The following is a 21,155-nucleotide window of genomic DNA, read 5'->3' on the forward strand; positions in this document are numbered from 1 at the left end:
GTATAGGGTTAAATTGTGCCCTGTGGATGGGTGGCTGGCAGCTTTGTTACCCCAGATCAGCGCAAGTTCTCCTCCCCCGCCGCCTATTGCGACACCTGCAGCTTCTGCTTTTTTGTTTCCCGTTTGTAATGGGACGGTCTGTGCGGGGCAGGGGCAGTAGGAGGAGGTGGTAACTCGGACGTGTTATAAAGCCCCGGGGAGAAGGGGGTTAGCGCACTCCATCTCCCACACCTGACATTTCCACTCCCCCCCAAAAAAAATGTTCCGCCGCGTGCTGCTGCTGATCGCTGGGGGTCTCCTAACTCTGCGGAGTGCAGGTAAGAGCCTCTTATTCTCACCTTTACCCCCCCGGGGGCACTTCTATAAAGCGCGGGATCCATGTGCATGCGCGGAGGTGCGGAGGCCTCACATGCTGGGCTTTATATAATACGTAGGGGGTCATTTACATTAAAAGCCCCTCTTCCTATTGGTTGGTTTAAGCAGCAAAGTACGGTATGTAATGTAGCTGTATCCACTGGTTGCTATGGCGATAAGCCCAGTTCCCAAACTTGGCAGAATCGATCTTTGCACGTAAGCCCCTGAATGCCCTGGTGAGTGGAGGAGACCACCACGGACCCCGGCGTGTGAGGAGAGGGGCAGCGTGGACCTCGGATCTAGAAAAGGCTCGGGTTCTAGGTGTTCTAGATGTTCTAGATTTCGTTAATAAGTTCTCCAGAACACATTGTATTGAGTGCACTGTTACCCTTTAATCCCCCCCCCACGTGTCCCTGAACTTCTGCCCCTCTGCCCTCCCTTTTCACACCCAGTGATTGCGACATCCTCCTTCCTGGGGGTGGGCGAGGAGGGGGTCCTTTCACTTCACTGATAAACAGAGGAGGGGCAAATCCGAGACCCTCTTACCCCCAGCATGCCCCCCCCCTGGCTGTGGGTGATCCTCTGGTTATGCTCCCCAGCAGGGGCAGATACACGGTACTGATATATGGTAGGGATCCTGAGTGGCGTGGGATGGGCTCTGACAGATGACATCGTCTGATTTTCCCTATGATGTCATAATATTTTGGGATTATGTTTTCTCTAGGTTTGTATTGGTTGCCGTGGCTCCGGTGGGCTCCAGCACGCCCGCTCCTTCCCCCCTCCGCTCCTGCACACCCCCCTCCTGCACGCCCGGCTCCTACACCCCCCTCCTGCACGCCCGGCTCTTGCACCCCCCCTCCTGCACGCCCGCTCCTGCACGCCAGCTCCTGCATACCCCCTCCTGCACGCCCGGCTCCTGCACCCCCGCTCCTTCAGGCCCGGTTCCTGCACCCCCGCTCCTGCATACCCCCTCCTGCACGCCCGGCTCCTGCACCCCCGCTCCTTCAGGCCCGGTTCCTGCACCCCCGCTCCTGCATACCCCCTCCTGCACGCCCGGCTCCTGCACCCCCGCTCCTTCAGGCCCGGTTCCTGCACCCCCGCTCCTGCACACCCCGTTCCTGCACGCCCGGTTCCTGCACCCCCGCTCCTGCATACCCCCTCCTGCACACCCCGTTCCTGCACGCCCGGTTCCTGCACCCCCTGATCCTGCACACCCCCTCCTGCACCCCCTGCTGCTGGGTTTAAGTGTTAGGAAAGCACCGTGGTGACCGTGCCTCTCTCCCCCCAGGATCGGAGAGCGTCCTCTGCTATGGAGACTCGGACGAGGATCCGGGGTCCTGCTCCTCGTACCTCGGGGAGGGAGTGAGTGAAGAGGACTGCTGTCTGAACATTAAATACAGCTTCAGGCGTGATGCCCAGGGCCCCTGCCAGGCCTGCCGGTGAGAGCCCAACTACCCCCTGCGGGGCAACAAACGCACACATCTGACACTCACAGCATGTACACTTATGGGGAGTTCAATGAGAGTGTAAGCCTCACTCACCCTCTCTGACTCAGTCCTCACTCACACTCCTTCTCTTAGTCCTCACTCACACTCCTTCTCTCAGTCCTCACTCGTTCCCTTTCTTAGTCATCACTCACCTTCCCTCGCTCAATTATCGCTCACCCTCTCTGACTCTATAGTCCTCACTATAGAGATCACAGTGAGCTCCCTTCTCAAGTGCCCGTTAAATCTCACACTCGGACATTAGCCCTCACTCACACTCCCGGTCTGTCTCTGTTCCAGGCCAGCTCAGTGGACAGAGTGGGGTGCGTGGAGTGCATGCTCAGTTTCATGTAAAGAAGGAATCCGCAGCAGACGCAGGTCCTGCATTGGGCAGGGAGACTGCAATGGGAGCAATTTGGAGGTGCAGGCGTGCTCTTTACAAGACTGCTGCCCAGGTGAGTGTGAGTGGTGGGTTTACATTGGGTGAGTGGTGGGTGCGGGTTTACATGGGGTGAGTGGTGGGTGTGGGTTTAGAGGGGGTGAGTGGTGGGTGCGGGTTAAGATGGGGTGAGTGGTGGGTGCGGGTTTAGGGTGATGGTGGGTGCGGGTTTAGTTGGGGTGATGGGTGGGTGCGGGTTTAGGGTGAGTGGTGGGTGCGGGTTTAGTTGGGGTGATGGGTGGGTGCGGGTTTAGGGTGAGTGGTGGGTGTGGGTTTAGTTGGGGTGAGTGGTGGGTGCGGGTTTAGGGTGAGTGGTGGGTGCGGGTTTAGTTGGGGTGAGGGGTGGGTGCGGGTTCAGGGTGAGTGGTGGGCTACAGCTTTGTGTTCCCGGCCCCCTCCTCTTACTCCGTCTCCTTGTCTTCCGCATACCGCGACTCGGTTTAGAGGATGGTGAGTGGTCGCCGTGGTCTCCGTGGTCATCCTGTTCCGTCAGTTGTGAAAGCGGCACGATGGAGAGGAGCAGGGAGTGCAACAACCCACCCCCGCTGTGCGGAGGAACCTGCGGAGGACAGAAGAAAGAGACGGCTGTGTGCAACACTCGCCAAATCTGCCCCAGTGAGTGGTAATCTCTACTAGCACCACAGGCAAGAGGGGTAATTATATGTATCCTGCTGCCCTAGCCAGGGGCCAATGGTGGCAGGACCATTACCCGGTGGGGGTATTAAGGACATTACACTCGTTCTGTTGCCTTTTCGTGTTTCTCCGCCTTGCTCCCGGACCCCCCAGGTTCAGGTGACTCTCTCCCCACTCTCTATATGGGTTCGCGTGACGCTCTCCCCACTCTCTATATGGGTTCGCGTGACGCTCTCCCCACTCTCTATATGGGTTCGCGTGACTCTCTCCTCACTCTCTATCCGGGTTCGCGTGACTCTCTCCCCACTCTCTATATGGGTTCGCGTGACTCTCTCCTCACTCTCTATCCGGGTTCGCGTGACTCTCTCCTCACTCTCTATCCGGGTTCGCGTGACTCTCTCCCCACTCTCTATCCGGGTTCGCGTGACGCTCTCCTCACTCTCTATCCTGGTTCGCGTGACGCTCTCCCCACTCTCTATCCGGGTTCGGGTGACTTCTCTCCCCACTCTCTATCCGGTTTGACACTAATTTCTTTTTGCCCGTAGCTCACGGCTCCTGGGGAAATTGGGGGCCGTGGGGGTCTTGTTCCTCCCCCTGTATCAGAGAGGGCTCTGGAGACGTCGCTACCCAGGAGCGCCAGCGAGAATGTAACAGCCCCCCGCCATCCACCATCCCCCGCGGGAGACCCTGCACCGGGGACCAGGGGCAGTCGCAAGAATGTAAAGGTCTACCCTCCTGTCCAGGTGAGGCCATCAGTCACGGTGACCACGACGGCTTCCACCACGGACTCCGTTAAGGTGATGGGTGTGCAGAGAGAAAGAACCCCGGCCGCTATCCATGGGGCAGATGAGGGGCAAATTTCAGCCCGAGGTGGGCAAATCTAAAATGCATAAAAATAATGGGCTTCGCTCGATGTATGCCGGCCTCCGGTGTATAAAAACCCTGAAGAAGTAGTAGGTGCCTGACGCCCCGATGTGGCCACACGTGGGACTGAGGTTCTATAATGGGGCCCGGGGACCACTCACAGGGTGCAGCACGGCGTCTCTTTAATGGGTTTTCCGGGCGGGTTTCACGACGTCCACGCTTGTCCCCGCAGTGGATGGTGGCTGGAGTGAGTGGAGGGTGGTCTCCGAGTGCTCCGTCACCTGCGGAGTCGGGCAGAATAAAGAAGAAAGAGTTTGTGACAACCCTCCACCCCGACATGGCGGCAAAGACTGCGCGGGGTCTCCAACAAGACACACTCTGTGCAACACAAAGATCGTGTGTCCAAGTGAGTACACTGAGAAGGAAACACGCTACTCACACGCGTGTACAGATGGCGTGTGTCTAATTCTAGGCTACCCCCGTCCTGCGCATAACGTGGCACCTGCGCTGGCTGCCGGTGGGTGCGGGAATTGCCTCTCTGATGTCCTCACGCCATGGTTTGTGCCCCTCAGTTGACGGTCAGTGGTCGGAGTGGCAGGAATGGACGGAGTGCAGCCGGCTGACGGAAAAAATCAGCTGCACCAAGCGGGCCGGGGTGCAGAACCGGCGGCGCGAGTGCCAGGGCGTCGTATCCAGCGGCAAATGGTGTGAAGGACCCTACCGGGAGAGCCGGCACTGCTACAACGTCAAGGGCTGCATCCGTAAGTGATTCCCGTAACCCGCCGCCAAGGGAAGACAGGAACCCCGTGCGGGTGTGTGTGCGGGTGTGTGTGCGGGTGTGTGTGCAGGTGTGTGTGCGGGTGTGTGTGCGGGTGTGTGTGCGGGTGTGTTTGCGGGTGTGTGTGCAGGTGTGTGTGCGGATGTGTGTGCAGGTCTGTGTGCGGGTGTGTGTGCGGGTGTGTGTGTGCAGGTGTGTGTGCAGGTCTGTGTGCAGGTGTGTGTGCAGGTGTGTGTGCAGGTGTGTGTGCGGGTGTGTGTGCAGGTCTGTGTGTGTACAGGTACCTGTGTGTGTTATATGGGGGTAGTGTGTACAGGTACCTGTGTGTGTAATATGAGGGTAGTGTGTACAGGTACCTGTGCGTGTTGTATGGGGGTAGTGTGTATAGGTACCTGTGCGTGTTGTATGGGGGTAGTGTGTATAGGTACCTGTGTGTGTAATATGAGGGTAGTGTGTACAGGTACCTGTGTGTGTTATATGGGGGTAGTGTGTATAGGTACCTGTGTGTGTTGTATGGGGGTAGTGTGTACAGGTACCTGTGTGTGTAATATGAGGGTAGTGTGTACAGGTACCTGTGTGTGTTGTATGGGGGTAGTGTGTATAGGTACCTGTGTGTGTTATATGGGGGTAGTGTGTATAGGTACCTGTGTGTGTTGTTTGGGGGTAGTGTGTACAGGTACCTGTGTGTGTAATATGAGGGTAGTGTGTACAAGTACCTGTGTGTGTTGTATGGGGGTAGTGTGTATAGGTACCTGTGTGTGTTGCATTGGGTTGTGTGTATGTGTGCGTGTGTGTGTTCGGTTACTTTGTGGTACATTATATTGTGTTCTGTTACTTTGTGTTACATTATATTGTGTTTTGTTACTTTGTGGTACATTATATTGTGTTTTGTTACTTTGTGTTACATTATATTGTGTTCTGTTACTTTGTGTTACATTATAGTGTGATTTGTTACTTTGTGTTACATTATATTGTGTTCTGTTACTTTGTGTTACATTATATTGTGTTTTGTTACTTTGTGTTACATTATATTGTGTTTTGTTACTTTGTGTTACATTATATTGTGTTCTGTTACTTTGTGTTACATTATATTGTGTTTTGTTACTTTGTGTTACATTATAGTGTGTTCTGTTACTTTGTGTTACATTATAGTGTGATTTGTTACTTTGTGTTACATTATATTGTGTTCTGTTACTTTGTGTTACATTATATTGTGTTTTGTTACTTTGTGTTACATTATATTGTGTTCTGTTACTTTGTGTTACATTATAGTGTGATTTGTTACTTTGTGTTAGATTATATTGTGTTCTGTTACTTTGTGTTACATTATAGTGTGATTTGTTACTTTGTGTTACATTATATTGTGTTCTGTTACTTTGTGTTACATTATATTGTGTTCTGTTACTTTGTTACATTGCATCGCAGTGAAGAGCCAGTGGTCAGAGTGGAGCGAGTGGGGTTTGTGTTCTTCTCCCTGCGGACGTTCTGAAAGGACGAGGGCGAGGGTGTGTGAGCCGATATACCCCGAATACCCGTGAGTAACCCCGAATACCCGTGAGTAACCCCCTGCCCTATACCAGATCTCATACAGTAAATCAAGACTCGACAAACCCGGGCGCCAGGTCTCCATGGCGACTATAAATCACTTCCTGTCCCCGGCTTGGCCACAGGGGGGGTGATGAGGCAGGTACTGTAGTGTTAGAGTCAATGTGTGTGCATACTGTTAGCCAGTGTGTATGTATACATTAGAGTGAGTGTGTATGTATACATTAGAGTGAGTGTGTGTATAGTGCCTGAGTCAGTGTCCATCTGTCCCAGGCTCCGGATACAGCCCCCTGTCTGTCCATCTGTCCCAGGCTCTGGATACAGCCCCCTGTCTGTCTGTCTGTCCCCGGCTCTGGATACAGCCTCCTGTCTGTCTGTCTGTCCCCGGCTCTGGATACAGCCCCCTGTCTGTCTGTCTGTCCCCGGCTCTGGATACAGCCCCCTGTCTGTCCATCTGTCCCAGGCTCTGGATACAGCCTCCTGTCTGTCCGTCTGTCCCCGGCTCTGGATACAGCCCCCTGTCTGTCTGTCTGTCCCCGGCTCTGGATACAGCCCCCTGTCTGTCCATCTGTCCCAGGCTCTGGATACAGCCCCCTGTCTGTCTGTCTGTCCCCGGCTCTGGATACAGCCCCCTGTCTGTCCATCTGTCCCAGGCTCTGGATACAGCCCCCTGTCTGTCTGTCTGTCTGTCCCCGGCTCTGGATACAGCCCCCTGTCTGTCTGTCTGTCCCCGGCTCTGGATACAGCCTCCTGTCTGTCTGTCTGTCCCCGGCTCTGGATACAGCCCCCTGTCTGTCTGTCTGTCCCCGGCTCTGGATACAGCCCCCTGTCTGTCCATCTGTCCCCGGTTCTGGATACAGCCTCCTGTCTGTCCGTCTGTCCCAGGCTCTGGATACAGCCCCCTGTCTGTCTGTCTGTCCCCGGCTCTGGATACAGCCCCCTGTCTGTCCATCTGTCCCAGGCTCTGGATACAGCCCCCTGTCTGTCCGTCTGTCCCCGGCTCTGGATACAGCCCCCTGTCTGTCTGTCTGTCCCCGGCTCTGGATACAGCCCCCTGTCTGTCGATCTGTCCCAGGCTCTGGATACAGCCCCCTGTCTGTCCGTCTGTCCCCGGCTCTGGATACAGCCCCCTGTCTGTCTGTCTGTCCCAGGCTCCGGATACAGCCCCCTGTCTGTCCATCTGTCCCAGGCTCTGGATACAGCCCCCTGTCTGTCCGTCTGTCCCCGGCTCTGGATACAGCCCCCTGTCTGTCTGTCTGTCCCCGGCTCTGGATACAGCCTCCTGTCTGTCCGTCTGTCCCCGGCTCTGGATACAGCCCCCTGTCTGTCTGTCTGTCCCCGGCTCTGGATACAGCCTCCTGTCTGTCCGTCTGTCCCCGGCTCTGGATACAGCCCCCTGTCTGTCCGTCTGTCCCCGGCTCTGGATACAGCCCCCTGTCTGTCCGTCTGTCCCCGGCTCTGGATACAGCCCCCTGTCTGTCCGTCTGTCCCCGGCTCTGGATACAGCCTCCTGTCTGTCCGTCTGTCCCCGGCTCTGGATACAGCCCCCTGTCTGTCGATCTGTCCCAGGCTCTGGATACAGCCCCCTGTCTGTCTGTCTGTCCCCGGCTCTGGATACAGCCTCCTGTCTGTCCGTCTGTCCCCGGCTCTGGATACAGCCCCCTGTCTGTCCGTCTGTCCCCGGCTCTGGATACAGCCCCCTGTCTGTCCGTCTGTCCCCGGCTCTGGATACAGCCCCCTGTCTGTGCGTCTGTCCCCGGCTCTGGATACAGCCCCCTGTCTGTCCGTCTGTCCCCGGCTCTGGATACAGCCCCCTGTCTGTGCGTCTGTCCCCGGCTCTGTCTACAGACCCCTTTTGTTTGGGAAAATGCTTTTTTCTTTTTAAGGGATTTTGTTGACACGGCGACCAAATCAGTGGAAGTTTTCTTCTCCGGATCTCCAAGAATTAAGTGTCCAGCTATCGATGGGCAGACCCTGAAGGTGGAGGAGAAAAAAGAGTGTCAGAATGTGCCTGAGTGCTGATATGGCAACAAGGTAGATTACGGCATGCGGAGGGGAATGGGTGCTCTGGTGTGCGGGGGGGTCATTTCTTATGCAGCTGGCGAATGGCGACCTCGGTGCCGTCACGGTGTCCCACGCAGGGCCCACGGGGAATGTTTGGGCCCAGTGTCAGCTTCAGCCCCCCGGCCCCCATCACAGCCACTCTCTTCACCCAAAGCGCTCACATCAAATCAAGGCAAGCATATGGGGGAGTGCAGCCCGTGGGGGGGCCCAGGGCCCTTCGGATCTGAAAATGAGTTTTCCTGATTAATTTAAACAGTCCTTCTTCCTCCCCACTACTACTCTCTCCTCCCCTGATGCCCCCTCTCCCCTCCTCCGATGCCCCCTCTTTCCTCCCCTGATGCCCCCTCTCCTCCCCTGATGCCCCCTCTCCTCCCCTGATGCCCCTCTCTCCCCCCTGATGCCCCTCTTTTCTAGGAGGTCAGAAAGTTTGCTGGGTATGAGGGTATCGCAGGGTTCTACAGCCCTAAAAGCCCCGATAATGTGTATAGAAACATCAGGAAACGGCTTTATAAACTAAACGGGGAAATAAACCCCATTATTCTTCTAAATACCCCACTCAGTTACACCAATACCTAGTGCCCCCGCTGCACATGCTCTAATTTGTAGCCCTCCATAAATATGGCGGCTTCATCGCCTTCTTTTATTCTGCTTCAGGAGTTTTTTGGACCCGACGTGGAGCTGCGGGGCGGACGCTGAACACCCGGAGATGCGGAATGCGGAGGATGGGGATCGGGGGTCATACTCTGTACCGCTCGACTGTACCGGATCCCACCAAAGAAAGCCGTCCTGATCCCAATCAATAAAATGATAACTTTATCCAGATCTCCTGTCATGGATCGGGAATCACAGAAAGCATGGGGGGCCCCGGAGACGCTCAGCGAGGCCCGACCCCCACAATCACCGGGTAACACATCATAAAGTGATTGCCCGGGGCAGATCGTTATCCTGAGACCCCACGTGGCATCCTGACCTGGAACCCACGTGTCATGCAGTTACCCTGCTGGGTGCAGTAATACCCTGTGGAAGGGACAGTTAAGTTGGGTTTAGAGGGTAGATTAACGTCGTTTAAATCCACATTCGCTTCACAGATGGTACGGGGCATCTGGAGAGAACCACCGGCCGAAGTCCCTAGGAGTGCCACCAGGTGGCGCCGGTGCGGCTCTGATAAAAGCGCCCCACACGGGGTTATCATTAGTGACAAACTATATCTTCCGGCTTTCATCAGCCCAATTGCCACACTTGGGGCATGTCCCCTCCTAAACTACCCTGAACCCAGCTGTGTGGGGCATCTGGGGGGCTATTCTTTCTGGAAAATGTTTCCGGAGAGGACGGTTCCCCTGACGCGCCGCCAGCTGATCCTGTGCCCGATGCCACATTAGGGACACCCCATGTTTGCCCCGTGGCCGGCGTCCCCAGTCTGGGGTAATTTACCCGAAATGTTTCAGTGTTTAAAATAATTACCCTTTACTCAACCAATATAACCCTTTGTGTGCCAGAGGAGTGTGAGAAGGTGTTTGGGGCAGATGAGGGGTGAGAGTGAAATGAGAGGGAATACCCGGGGGGGGTAAGAAAGATGCAGGAGGAAGATGAGCCCCGCACATTAATTATGAACAGACGTTGGGGGTCTGTTATTTGGGGCCCCCCTGCGGGGTCACTGGGCATGTGATATTTCATGGTATTTGGAGCCCGGGGCAGTTGTCCGTGGGATGCCGAATACTCCGCATGATCCCAGGAGGGTCCTTTGTCTCACCTGGACCGTCCCTCTTTGAAGTTTGGCTCCATTGTTCTTTTTTTAGTGCTCGGGGGGGTAAGAATCTATTTAATCTCCAATCCGCCACTCAGCGGCATCCCCACCGCGTGGTGCACAGTGGCCCCGAGCCTTGGATTTCCTCCCAGGTTTCCGGTCGGACCGGTTTTCCCGGAGATCGGATTCCTGTTTGGATTGCGGCTTCAGAAATGGTAGCCCGGGGGCCGCTTCATCGTTTCTGTCTGAGAAACTTAACACCTGAAAGGAACAGCTGTCGGCCCCCGGCACTCACGCAGGAATTTGCTCCTGTCCGGGGTCTGTGGAGACTTGCCCCAGGAAGGTGGGGATCATTCCAAGCGCATTTCACAAACCTCCCAATGTCAGGGGGGGGCAACTTAATTACCCCTCGTTAAATGCGCGCTTCCACACTTCAAAGGCCGTAAATATGGAATATCCAGAATTATGATGGGATCCAGACGGGGAGGATCCGGAATGAGCAATATCTCAACGACTCCTAATACCCCTCCGAGGATGGTCTGTCGGCTCCCCGCATAGCAACTGCCCCACACAGCCCCACAAGGTGTGCCCCATTAGTAACGTATTCCCTTTGGGGAGTGAGTTTGGGGTATCAGTTATGTGGGGGTTCTCAGGTGAAGATGCTCTGGCTGGGCTCCTATAGAATGACTTATCGCCGATAATAACCCATGGAAGCTGTCAGGCGGGGGTAACAAAGCCATAACCGGGGCACCTGGGGCAAGGTTGAAGGTCCTGCCATCCGCTTGTGGAAGCAGAAGAAAGGGGGTGCAGGGGCACGGCTCGCCTTGATGCCCCTCTTACGGCATGGCAGGTACAGGCCTGGGGTATTTCCTCCGAGAAATAACACTAACATATACCAGAGGGCTGGAATGAAGATGCAAATCCCAAGACGGGGTTAAACACGCCTGCGGGGGCTGAAATGCGGAAAACTGTATAGTTAACCCTTTCAGCTACACGGAATCCAAATGGTCCTTGGATCATACATGTAGACAAGGGATGCCCCAGCGAGGTGGTAGCGTGTAGACAAGGGATGCCCCAGCGCGGTGGTAGCGTGTAGACAATGAATGCCCCAGCGCGATGGTAGCGTGTAGACAACGGATGCCCCAGCGGAATATTTGGGTGGATAAGAGAGTTTTTTCTCAAATTAAGAAAATGTCTGTTGTGGAAAGTTGGGTTTTGGATAAAGACGCTTAATTTGAAGATCAGTCTTGAATTTGGCTTTTGATGCAAGTTGAGGCACAGAACCCAGTGAAAGCCCCCCGGAGGGGCAGAACGTGCATGGACTGTGCAAGTGACCCCGGCTTGCCTCTTACCCCAAGAACTGACGCTTAACTCGTGGAAAGACAGATAAAGTGTATTTGCGAGCCGTACAGACCTGGAAGGCTGACCCCCCCCTTACTGCCCGTCCAGGGGCTTTAGGTTTCTCATATTGCCCCCACGAAAGCGTTTGTGTGTTTATTCCCGTGTAACCAGACCTGCCATCCACGCATCTCACCATCTGTGGTCGAGACCTTGAAGCTAAAGAACCCTCACCAGCTGCCCCACACAGGGATACGCAGGTAGTGGGGGCAGAAGGGAACCAGCTGGCCATCCATTCTGCCCCATTTTAAACCACTTTTCACTTTAGGAGAGCTTCATGCGCAACCCAAGCTTTCCAGTTACTGTGTTTGTATTGCTTCCACTGGAGGTCTATTTCAGGTATCTACTACCCCTCAGGTAGAAGGTTCTCATATTACCCCCCAGTCTCCTGCCCTGGTGCCCTCTAGTTCTGGGCTCCTCTCTCTTTTTTTATTGTTAAAGACAATTTTCTTTTTGGACTTTTTTAATCCCGTGGCAGCAGAAACACATATGTTGGCGGACACATCCCCTCCCCCACTGCTGACATGATCTGTTTCATACATGTAACCCGGAGCACTTTAACCCTCAGACACTAAAAGGGTTAATGCAACTCTGAACCCCCACTCAAATGTCTCGAAAGAAATGACCCCAAAAAGCGATTTATTCCACTTATTTTATTAAAAAATAATCCAATTATATACAGTTATCTCATCCGTTACACGCAGTTCCTTCGGGGGCCAATAAATATATTTACAAAGCGTGGAGTCCGGGGGGCCGTTCCGGCTGGGATTTTTCGGGCTGGTTTCATGAGAGGAGGCTCCTGTGTTCTGGAGAAGAGGGAGAGTCGGCCGCGGCCCGGATGAGAAGCCACCTGGAGCCGAGGGCTTTGGAAAAATGATCCTCCACGGAAACGCTGGGATTCCTGGCTGGAGCCGGCGGGGGGGAAACGTTGGGGCGAGGGGAAGAAGACATCAGGCTCCTCCGAAAATGCTCCTCCACATCAGGGGATCGAGAGAAGACTGCGCAGGAGAGAATCAGGAGCCGTGAGCCAGAGGAACCTCACAAGGGCCACAAACCTAGAAAACCCCCAAAGCCAAGCGCCCCTGACCGGCCCCTGACCGGCCCCCTCCAGCAGCCCCTTCTCCCCGAACGGCCAACATTCCCAGATCTTAACACATTCTCACTTTCAAGGAGAAGTATCCAAACACATAAAGAAACATTCCATCCAAACATTCTATCCACACACGTGAAGAAACATTCTATCCAAACACGTAAAGAAACATTCTATCCAAACACGTAAAGAAACATTCCATCCAAACACGTAAAGAAACATTCCATCCAAACACGTAAAGAAACATTCTATCCAAACACGTAAAGAAACATTCCATCCAAACACGTAAAGAAACATTCTATCCAAACACGTAAAGAAACATTCTATCCAAACACGTAAAGAAACATTCCATCCAAACACGTAAAGAAACATTCTATCCAAACACGTAAAGAAACATTCCATCCAAACACGTAAAGAAACATTCTATCCAGACACGTAAAGAAACATTCCATCCAAACATTCTATCCACACATGTGAAGAAACATTCTATCCAAACACGTAAAGAAACATTCTATCCAAACACGTAAAGAAACATTCTATCCAAACACGTAAAGAAACATTCTATCCACACACGTAAAGAAACATTCCATCCAAACACGTAAAGAAACATTCTATCCAAACACGTAAAGAAACATTCCATCCAAACACGTAAAGAAACATTCCATCCAAACACGTAAAGAAACATTCCATCCAAACACGTAAAGAAACATTCTATCCAGACACGTAAAGAAAGATTCCATCCAAACACGTAAAGAAACATTCCATCCAAACATTCTATCCACACACGTAAAGAAACATTCTGTCAACACACGTAAAGAAACATTCTATCCAAACACGTAAAGAAACATTCCATCCAAACACGTAAAGAAACATTCCATCCAAACACGTAAAGAAACATTCTATCCAGACACGTAAAGAAACATTCCATCCAAACATGTAAAGAAACATTCCATCCAAACACGTAAAGAAACATTCTATCCACACACGTAAAGAAACATTCTATCCACACACGTAAAGAAACATTCCATCCAAACATTCTATCCAGACACGTAAAGAAACATTCTATCCACACACGTAAAGAAACATTCTCTCCACACACGTAAAGAAACATTCCATCCAAACACGTAAAGAAACATTCCATCCAAACACGTAAAGAAACATTCCATCCAAACACGTAAAGAAACATTCCATCCAAACACGTAAAGAAACATTCCATCCAAACATTCTATCCAGACACGTAAAGAAACATTCTATCCACACACGTAAAGAAACATTCTCTCCACACACGTAAAGAAACATTCCATCCAAACACGTAAAGAAACATTCTATCCAGACACGTAAAGAAACATTCTATCCACACACGTAAAGAAACATTCCATCCAAACACGTAAAGAAACATTCCATCCAAACACGTAAAGAAACATTCTATCCACACACGTAAAGAAACATTCCATCCAAACACGTAAAGAAACATTCCATCCAAACACGTAAAGAAACATTCCATCCAAACACGTAAAGAAACATTCTATCCAAACACGTAAAGAAACATTCTGTCCAAACACGTAAAGAAACATTCCATCCAAACACGTAAAGAAACATTCCATCCAAACACGTAAAGAAACATTCTATCTCTGTCCCTAGCCGGTGGACGATAGGTTATTAAAGGACTCACCTTGTCTATGGCTCTCCCGCAGGGGGCTCGGGGGCTCGGCGGACAGTGCCGCTGCCGGTTTGGGTTTGGACACGCAGGTGATAACAGAGGGTCGGTTCTGAAACAGGCAAAAAAAGAAGAGTTAGGGCCACAGGCAAAGAGTGAAGGGCCAACGGAGAGAAGGGATGCGGAGACACAGCGAGCTTCCGGGCATGGAAGTCGTCGGCTGTCACAGTCAGGACTCTACTCCGGCAGCCAGTAAAACGCGTCGGCGATCAGGAGCACGTGATCCGGTGACACGTACCTGCTGGAGCAGGACTGCGGGGTCCACGGGCCTCTCCTTTCTCTTCACTAAAGCCAATGGCTGCTCGTCCTGGTTCTGATCCATCGTCTTCATCTCCAGCGGTCTCCGGTCCGGCATCAGCCTTCGGAGAACATGTTCCAGGCTGGCGTGAGGACCAGGCGCCGGGGGGAACGCTCTTCCTACGGACTGTGAACTCACTGGAGCCGGTGGAACCTTCCCCCTAGAAAGAGACGGGAAAAGCCGGTTATCCTCCAGCAGAAATGTGATTGGTGGAGGGCTGGTGGAGGTCCCCGCTCCCCCAGGGGTTACACTGGGCGCCCATATGCCGGGGGGGGCAGTACCTGGGCTGGCTGCTGGCAGGGCACACTCTCTTCGGCAGCTGGCGCGGTTCCGGGCTGCACTTGCGCTTTATGGGGTAGACGGGGATGCCGCGGCTGGATAACGGTCGCAGGCGGTCCGAGTCCCGAGAACTGTGCTGACCTGGAGCAAAACGGCAAGCGGGTGTGTTAATATTACTAATAGTAATAATTATACCACTAATACCACTAATAATAATAATAATAATTATACCACTAATACCACTAGTAATACTAATACTAATACTACTAATACCACTAATAATAATAATTATACCACTAATACCACTACTACTACTAATAATACTAATACTAATAATACCACTAATAATACCCCTGATAGTAATAATAATTATACCACTAATACCACTAATAATAATAATAATTATACCACTAATAATAATAATTATACCACTAATAACACTACTACTACTAATAATACTAATACTAATAATACCACTAATAATACCCCTGATAGTAATAATAATTATACCACTAATACCACTAATATTAATAATAATTATACCACTAATACCACTAATAATAATAATTATACCACTAATAACACTACTACTACTAATAATACTAATACTAATAATACCACTAATAATACCCCTGATAGTAATAATAATTATACCACTAATACCACTAATAATAATAATAATTATACCACTAATACCACTACTACTACTAATAATACTAATACTAATAATACCACTAATAATACCCCTGATAGTAATAATAATTATACCACTAATACCACTAATAATAATAATAATTATACCACTAATACCACTAATAATAATAATTATACCACTAATAACACTACTACTACTAATAATACTAATACTAATAATACCACTAATAATACCCCTGATAGTAATAATAATTATACCACTAATACCACTAATAATAATAATAATTATACCACTAATAACACTACTACTACTACTAATACTAATAATACTAATACTAATACTACCAATAATAATGAATATAATAATAATAATAATAACAACAACAACAAAGGGAATCTGAAGGGGGGGCATTTGGTCTAGGAGAGGCTCAGCTAGCCCGAGAGCTTGCAATCTATCTCCAAACACCAGTTGAGTCGGTTGGTTCGTGGGCTGAAGAATAAAAGCTTTACACGGGGGGGGGGCACAGGGGCCCCGCACGGCACAGGGGCAGATACCCGCATATGCTGATATATAGTGTCTGCAGGCAGCAGGGGCTGGGGGTAATATACGCTAAATATATTGGGAATGCCTATAGAACGTCGGGATCCGTCTCCCCGGCACGGGGGCTGCGGAGGGCTATGGGGGGCTGTGGGGGGCCATGGGGGGCCTACCTTCCAGGATGTAGACCTTGAATCCGCTGGAGATTCCCATTGTGTACTGGAGGCTGGACACGGCCATACTGGTGGGGAGAGCGAAGCAGGGATATTCCTGACTGGGAGACACTCGGCAGCTTTATATCCCCCAGGACCCCGGGACAGCCAATCAGCAGCTTGCACCTAAGCCCAGCTCCCCCCCCTGCCTCCCTCCCTGCTCACCTTCAATCACAGGTACAAAGAGCTTCCCCCCCCGCCTGCCCTCCCTGCGCCCGCTCCACGTGCCCCCCCCGCTGCCCCTGTTAATGCCCCAGAACCTCCCCTGGCACAGCAATGTCTGCAGAGTGAGGCTGTTAGGGGTCTCCGAGACCCCCTTACACCCTTTCCTGTCCTTCTGGTCCTCTACAAACTCAATGCCCCCCCCCCCCGTGGGTATTAAAGAGGGGTCACTGAGCCCAGCGTACTTCCAGAGGTTTAACCTCTTCTTTTCCAGAGCCCGGTACAAATGTTTAACCATTTCCCTGCCAAACAACCCTATGTAACGTACAGCTGACAGAACTGGATTTAACCCCTTCCTTGCAATATCCCTGGTTTTAACCCCTGCCTTCACCAATTCATCACTTAACTCTTTCACTGCCATAGGTGGCACACGGGGGGCACGCACACACATACACGCACAGTAAAGGTGACAAGGCCCTGCAGGCCCAAACATGCAGCGGGGCGGGCGAGGGGTTCTCACGCCGAGTGCCATCGGTACACATAGCTGTCATTCCTGCGAGTATGCGCCGAGACACGTCTCAACAAAACACGCGTGTCCCCTAATAGTGACCGCGCGCGGCACACGGATCACAGCAAATCTCCAGCAATCGCATGTATGAGCATCCGTGACAGGCCCAACAAACACGTTAATGTCACGGATTTTACATGCTGTGCACGGCTTCCAATGGCCCAAGACTTGGCACGCGATGGCCGGGCAGCGGGATTCTGGGGCCCCCATGGGCAGCCATGGTTTGGGGTTACATCGGGGCGTCTCGGGGAGGAGGGATTAGTACGTCGTCCTCCTTTATCCGGGGATATCGGCTGAGATGGAATGGAAGAAAGCTTTACTTTATTGAGTGGGTGGTGGGCCAGTGGAACAGCCTCCCAGCAGAGGTGGTAGAGGGTAATACAGTGAGGGCATTAAACATGCATGGGATAGACATACGGCTCCTGAATCTAAGACGAGACCAACGACTGATTAAGGTTTGAGTCTTTACAGCGGGAACCCCAAATTCTGATGCCCCCCCCCCGCACAGGCAGAGGGAGAATAAAGGAGTCCGTGTCAGGAATCTGCCTCCAGCCGGGTATTTCCAGGAGGAGAATGAACGTCGCGGGCCGGCTGGGAGTTGCATGCTAATGAGGGTGCGTGTGCGGCACATTCCAGCCCCGTGGCTAAGCTTCTGCCCCATTGTTACGAGCTGCTATTTACTTATCCCCCCCCCTCCCCCCCAGAGACACGAGGCCGGGCAGAACGCTGACACACCCCGCCTGAGCTCACCCTCGCCCGGGGGCAAATCCCAGCACACTTCTGAGGGCGCGTCCCACCAGGCGGCTCGCTTACTGATCCCAGCCCTAAATGCCCCAAATTCACAGCGTGAGCAGCAGCGTCCGCACACGGGGGGTAAAAGGGGCATTTCACAACGATAATCACGACCGACATTACATCATCATCTAAAACATCAGAGGCTTAATAGAAGGATGTTTCTCTTCACTGAGAGGGTAGTAGTTGAGTGGAACAGCCTCCCAGCAGACGTGGTAGACGCTAATACAGTGCGGGGATTTAAACTAGATAGGCTGACGGGGGCCGATCTGCCGGCAGCTTCTGGGTTTCTAATTCCGAGGGGAACCGCTGCTTGTAAATTAAATGAAGAGAAATGATTTCTCCTTTTTATCTGATTCCTGCCCCTTTTTGCCCCATTTCCCTAAGGATTAGAAACCCAGAACCCGCCAGCAGATCGGCCCCCGTCGGCCCGTCTAGTCGCCCGTTTCTCCTGCTGTAAAGACTCAAACCTTAATCAGTCGTTGGTCTCGTGTTAGATTCAGGAGCCGTATGTCTATCCCATGCATGTTTAATGCCCTCACTGTATTACCCTCTACCACTTCTGCTGGGAGGTTGTTGCACTTATTCTACTACTGGTGTGAGATTGGATTAGCTGGTCATTCTATTCACACCAGTTTTCCGCGTTGAGCCATTTCGCTCGCCATTTAGTGAATAAGCCCCAATATTTCCGGGGCGTGTAGGCACCCCCGACACCAACGGGACGTGGCGCCGGCAGACCGACTCCTGACTCAGTGACGGGGAATTAACGCAGACTCCTATTGACACGCGTGGTGCATGAGACACGCAGCTCTTAACCCGTTAAATGCCAGAAGGGTGAGTAACATGAATGAGTTAGACAGTCAACATGCGAGAGGTAGGCTATATGTGCAGGTAGACTGTGAGGAGTAGGCTGCGTGCACAGGGTGGGCTGTGTGGGGTGGGCTGCATGCACGAGGTGGGCTACATGCGAGGAGTGGGCTGCATGCACGGGGTAGACTGCGTGGGGTGGGCTGCATGCGCGGGGTAGACTGCGTGGGGTGGGCTGCATGCGTGGGGTGGGCTGCATGCGCGGGGTAGACTGCGTGGGGTGGGCTGCATGCGTGGGGTGGACTGCATGCGCGGGGTAGACTGCGTGGGGTAGACTGCATGCGTGGGGTGGGCTGCATGCGCGGGGTAGACTGCGTGGGGTAGACTGCATGCGTGGGGTGGGCTGCATGCGCGGGGTAGACTGCGTGGGATGGTCTGCATGCGCGGGGAGGGCTGCGCGGGATCAGGTGAGCCGGTGTTCAGACACGTCGCTGTAATTACCCCGTGACGGGCTCGGCTCGCTCCGCTGACTGACGGCTTGTGCCATCTGCCTCTGTTTGCTCTTCTGCAGGAATGTCGGCCCCCAGGCCTTCTGCCGCTCACCGGGGGGGGGGGGGCAGGTAGGGCGGCCGGGTCAGGAGGCTTCCTAAAGAGATGAACAAAGAGCCCCGGGGGGGGGGGGGGATTCTGCCCACTCAGGCAATGAATAGGTTAAGAGTATGCAGGAATGCCCCAAATCCCCATCACGGAAAATGATTTTATTATAAACAACCCCCCCCAATCAGGGCCCCTGAGACCATCCTCTGGAGGCTGAGGGCCCCTGAGACCATCCTCTGAAGGCTGAGGGTCCCTGAGACATCCTCTGGAGGCTGAGGGCCCCTGAGACCATCCTCTGGAGGCTGAGGGTCCCTGAGACCATCCTCTGGAGGCTGAGGGTCCCTGAGACCATCCTCTGGAGGCTGAGGGCCCCTGAGACTATCCTCTGGAGGCTGCGGGCCCCTGAGACCATCCTCTGGAGGCTGAGGGCCCCTGAGACTATCCTCTGGAGGCTGAGGGTCCCTGAGACCATCCTCTGGAGGCTGAGGGCCCCTGAGACTATCCTCTGGAGGCTGCGGGCCCCTGAGACCATCCTCTGGAGGCTGAGGGTCCCTGAGACCATCCTCTGGAGGCTGAGGGCCCCTGAGACCATCCTCTGGAGGCTGAGGGTCCCTGAGACCATCCTCTGGAGGCTGAGGGCCCCTGAGACCATCCTCTGGAGGCTGAGGGTCCCTGAGACCATCCTCTGGAGGCTGAGGGTCCCTGAGACTATCCTCTGGAGGCTGAGGGTCCCTGAGACCATCCTCTGGAGGCTGAGGGCCCCTGAGACTATCCTCTGGAGGCTGCGGGCCCCTGAGACCATCCTCTGGAGGCTGAGGGCCCCTGAGACTATCCTCTGGAGGCTGAGGGTCCCTGAGACCATCCTCTGGAGGCTGAGGGCCCCTGAGACCATCCTCTGGAGGCTGAGGGCCCCTGAGACCATCCTCTGGAGGCTGAGGGCCCCTGAGACTATCCTCTGGAGGCTGCGGGCCCCTGAGACCATCCTCTGGAGGCTGAGGGTCCCTGAGACCATCCTCTGGAGGCTGAGGGCCCCTGAGACCATCCTCTGGAGGCTGAGGGTCCCTGAGACCATCCTCTGGAGGCTGAGGGCCCCTGAGACCATCCTCTGGAGGCTGACGGCCCCTGAGACCATCCTCTGGAGGCTGAGGGCCCCTGAGACCAGTGAGGCCGCCGGGTCCCCCCGGTGTCTTCCCATCGATTACTTTTTGCTCATAAAGCCAGCAGATGGACGGCTGAGGGTTACATGCGCCGCAGGGTGGCAGGTCTCGGCGGGGTACTTACCAGGGACAGGGGCCCCAGAGAACCCACATGGGGTATTTACCACGGCACTGCCCTGGGACTGACCTGGACCTACCCCCTCCGCCACGCTCCTCATACATCACCCCGCGGAGCTCTGACAGCTGCCTGGCGAGAGGACGCCGGCTAAACACAGACCTCCGTAGTGTAAAAAGGCAATCTGCCCCTGGAAACGCAGCGCGGGGCGGTTACCACCGCCGTCTCGTCACTATTTGCCCCTAGGTTAAATCCCATCTGTATGAGTTTCAGAGGCTGCTCTGCCGCCTAGTGGAGACATTGAGTACTGAACGTGTAACCGACTGCACCTGCCCCGCGACATCACACAGGGGCGGGAGCCCCATAAACACTCAGGGGCATCTCGGGGCAAACGCCCAACACCCACCAGAGCCTTATCAGACACCTTTATTCCACCCCAGTCAGCAAACGATTCTACCATCTCAGCCTTTCTGCCTGTATCCCGCACTCTCTGTCTGTATCCCGCACTCTCAGACTGTCTCTATCCCACACTCTCTGTCTGTATCCCGCGCTCTCTGTCTGTATCCCACACTCTCTGTCTGTATCCCACACTCTCTGTCTGTATCCCCCACTCTCTGTCTCTATCCCACACTCTCTGTCTGTATCCCGCACTCTCAGACTGTCTGTATCCCGCACTCTCTGTCTGTATCCCGCACTCTCAGACTGTCTCTATCCCACACTCTCTGTCTGTATCCCGCGCTCTCTGTCTGTATCCCGCACTCTCTGTCTCTATCCCACACTCTCTGTCTGTATCCCGCACTCTCAGACTGTCTGTATCCCGCACTCTCTGTCTGTATCCCGCACTCTCAGACTGTCTCTATCCCACA

General features: G+C 53.3%; 3 protein-coding genes across 3 annotated transcripts; 1 reads left to right on the top strand and 2 right to left on the bottom strand.

The window, feature by feature from the left end:
• The first annotated feature begins 259 nt into the window (after positions 1-259).
• On the top strand, positions 260-8,966 carry CFP (complement factor properdin). Its single transcript, XM_053473139.1, has 10 exons — positions 260-317; positions 1,643-1,793; positions 2,139-2,293; positions 2,722-2,892; positions 3,456-3,653; positions 4,007-4,180; positions 4,347-4,535; positions 5,978-6,086; positions 7,984-8,131; positions 8,816-8,966. Exons 1-9 carry the CDS (start codon positions 260-262, stop codon positions 8,117-8,119), a joined length of 1,341 nt encoding a protein of 446 aa, XP_053329114.1. The 3' UTR covers positions 8,120-8,131; positions 8,816-8,966.
• Positions 8,967-11,941: 2,975 nt separating this feature from the next.
• Positions 11,942-16,143, bottom strand: LOC128503393 (transcription cofactor vestigial-like protein 4). Its single transcript, XM_053473470.1, has 5 exons — positions 16,053-16,143; positions 14,690-14,828; positions 14,349-14,568; positions 14,066-14,162; positions 11,942-12,301 (listed from the first exon to the last, which is right to left on the bottom strand). The coding sequence occupies exons 1-5, from the start codon at positions 16,117-16,119 to the stop codon at positions 12,087-12,089; spliced, it is 738 nt and encodes a 245-aa protein (XP_053329445.1). The 5' UTR covers positions 16,120-16,143; the 3' UTR covers positions 11,942-12,086.
• A 3,038-nt stretch (positions 16,144-19,181) lies between these two features.
• LOC128503120 (basic proline-rich protein-like) lies at positions 19,182-20,749 on the bottom strand. The gene is made up of 3 exons (XM_053473140.1): positions 20,696-20,749; positions 20,506-20,577; positions 19,182-20,249 (listed from the first exon to the last, which is right to left on the bottom strand). Exons 1-3 carry the CDS (start codon positions 20,747-20,749, stop codon positions 19,182-19,184), a joined length of 1,194 nt encoding a protein of 397 aa, XP_053329115.1.
• Between the last annotated feature and the right edge of the window lie 406 nt (positions 20,750-21,155).

Source organism: Spea bombifrons, chromosome 8 (assembly GCF_027358695.1).
Source record: "Spea bombifrons isolate aSpeBom1 chromosome 8, aSpeBom1.2.pri, whole genome shotgun sequence".
NCBI classification, from domain to species: domain Eukaryota; kingdom Metazoa; phylum Chordata; class Amphibia; order Anura; family Pelobatidae; genus Spea; species Spea bombifrons.

Excerpts from the sequence above, each read along its gene's own strand:
- CFP (XM_053473139.1), top strand. The coding sequence starts at position 260 with ATGTTCCGCCGCGTGCTGCTGCTGATCGCTGGGGGTCTCCTAACTCTG. Across the intron at positions 2,893-3,455 it reads CACTCGCCAAATCTGCCCCA|CTCACGGCTCCTGGGGAAAT; the intron begins GTGAGTGGTAAT and ends TTTTGCCCGTAG. Across the intron at positions 4,536-5,977 it reads CAACGTCAAGGGCTGCATCC|TGAAGAGCCAGTGGTCAGAG; the intron begins GTAAGTGATTCC and ends ATTGCATCGCAG.
- LOC128503393 (XM_053473470.1), bottom strand. The coding sequence starts at position 16,119 with ATGGCCGTGTCCAGCCTCCAGTACACAATGGGAATCTCCAGCGGATTC. Across the intron at positions 14,569-14,689 it reads CCTGCCAGCAGCCAGCCCAG|GGGGAAGGTTCCACCGGCTC; the intron begins GTACTGCCCCCC and ends GTCTCTTTCTAG. Across the intron at positions 14,163-14,348 it reads CCGCAGTCCTGCTCCAGCAG|AACCGACCCTCTGTTATCAC; the intron begins GTACGTGTCACC and ends TGCCTGTTTCAG.
- LOC128503120 (XM_053473140.1), bottom strand. The coding sequence starts at position 20,749 with ATGGTAGAATCGTTTGCTGACTGGGGTGGAATAAAGGTGTCTGATAAG. Across the intron at positions 20,578-20,695 it reads AGGTGTCTGATAAGGCTCTG|GCGGCAGAGCAGCCTCTGAA; the intron begins GTGGGTGTTGGG and ends TGTCTCCACTAG. Across the intron at positions 20,250-20,505 it reads ATAGTGACGAGACGGCGGTG|CCGTCCATCTGCTGGCTTTA; the intron begins GTAACCGCCCCG and ends TGTAACCCTCAG.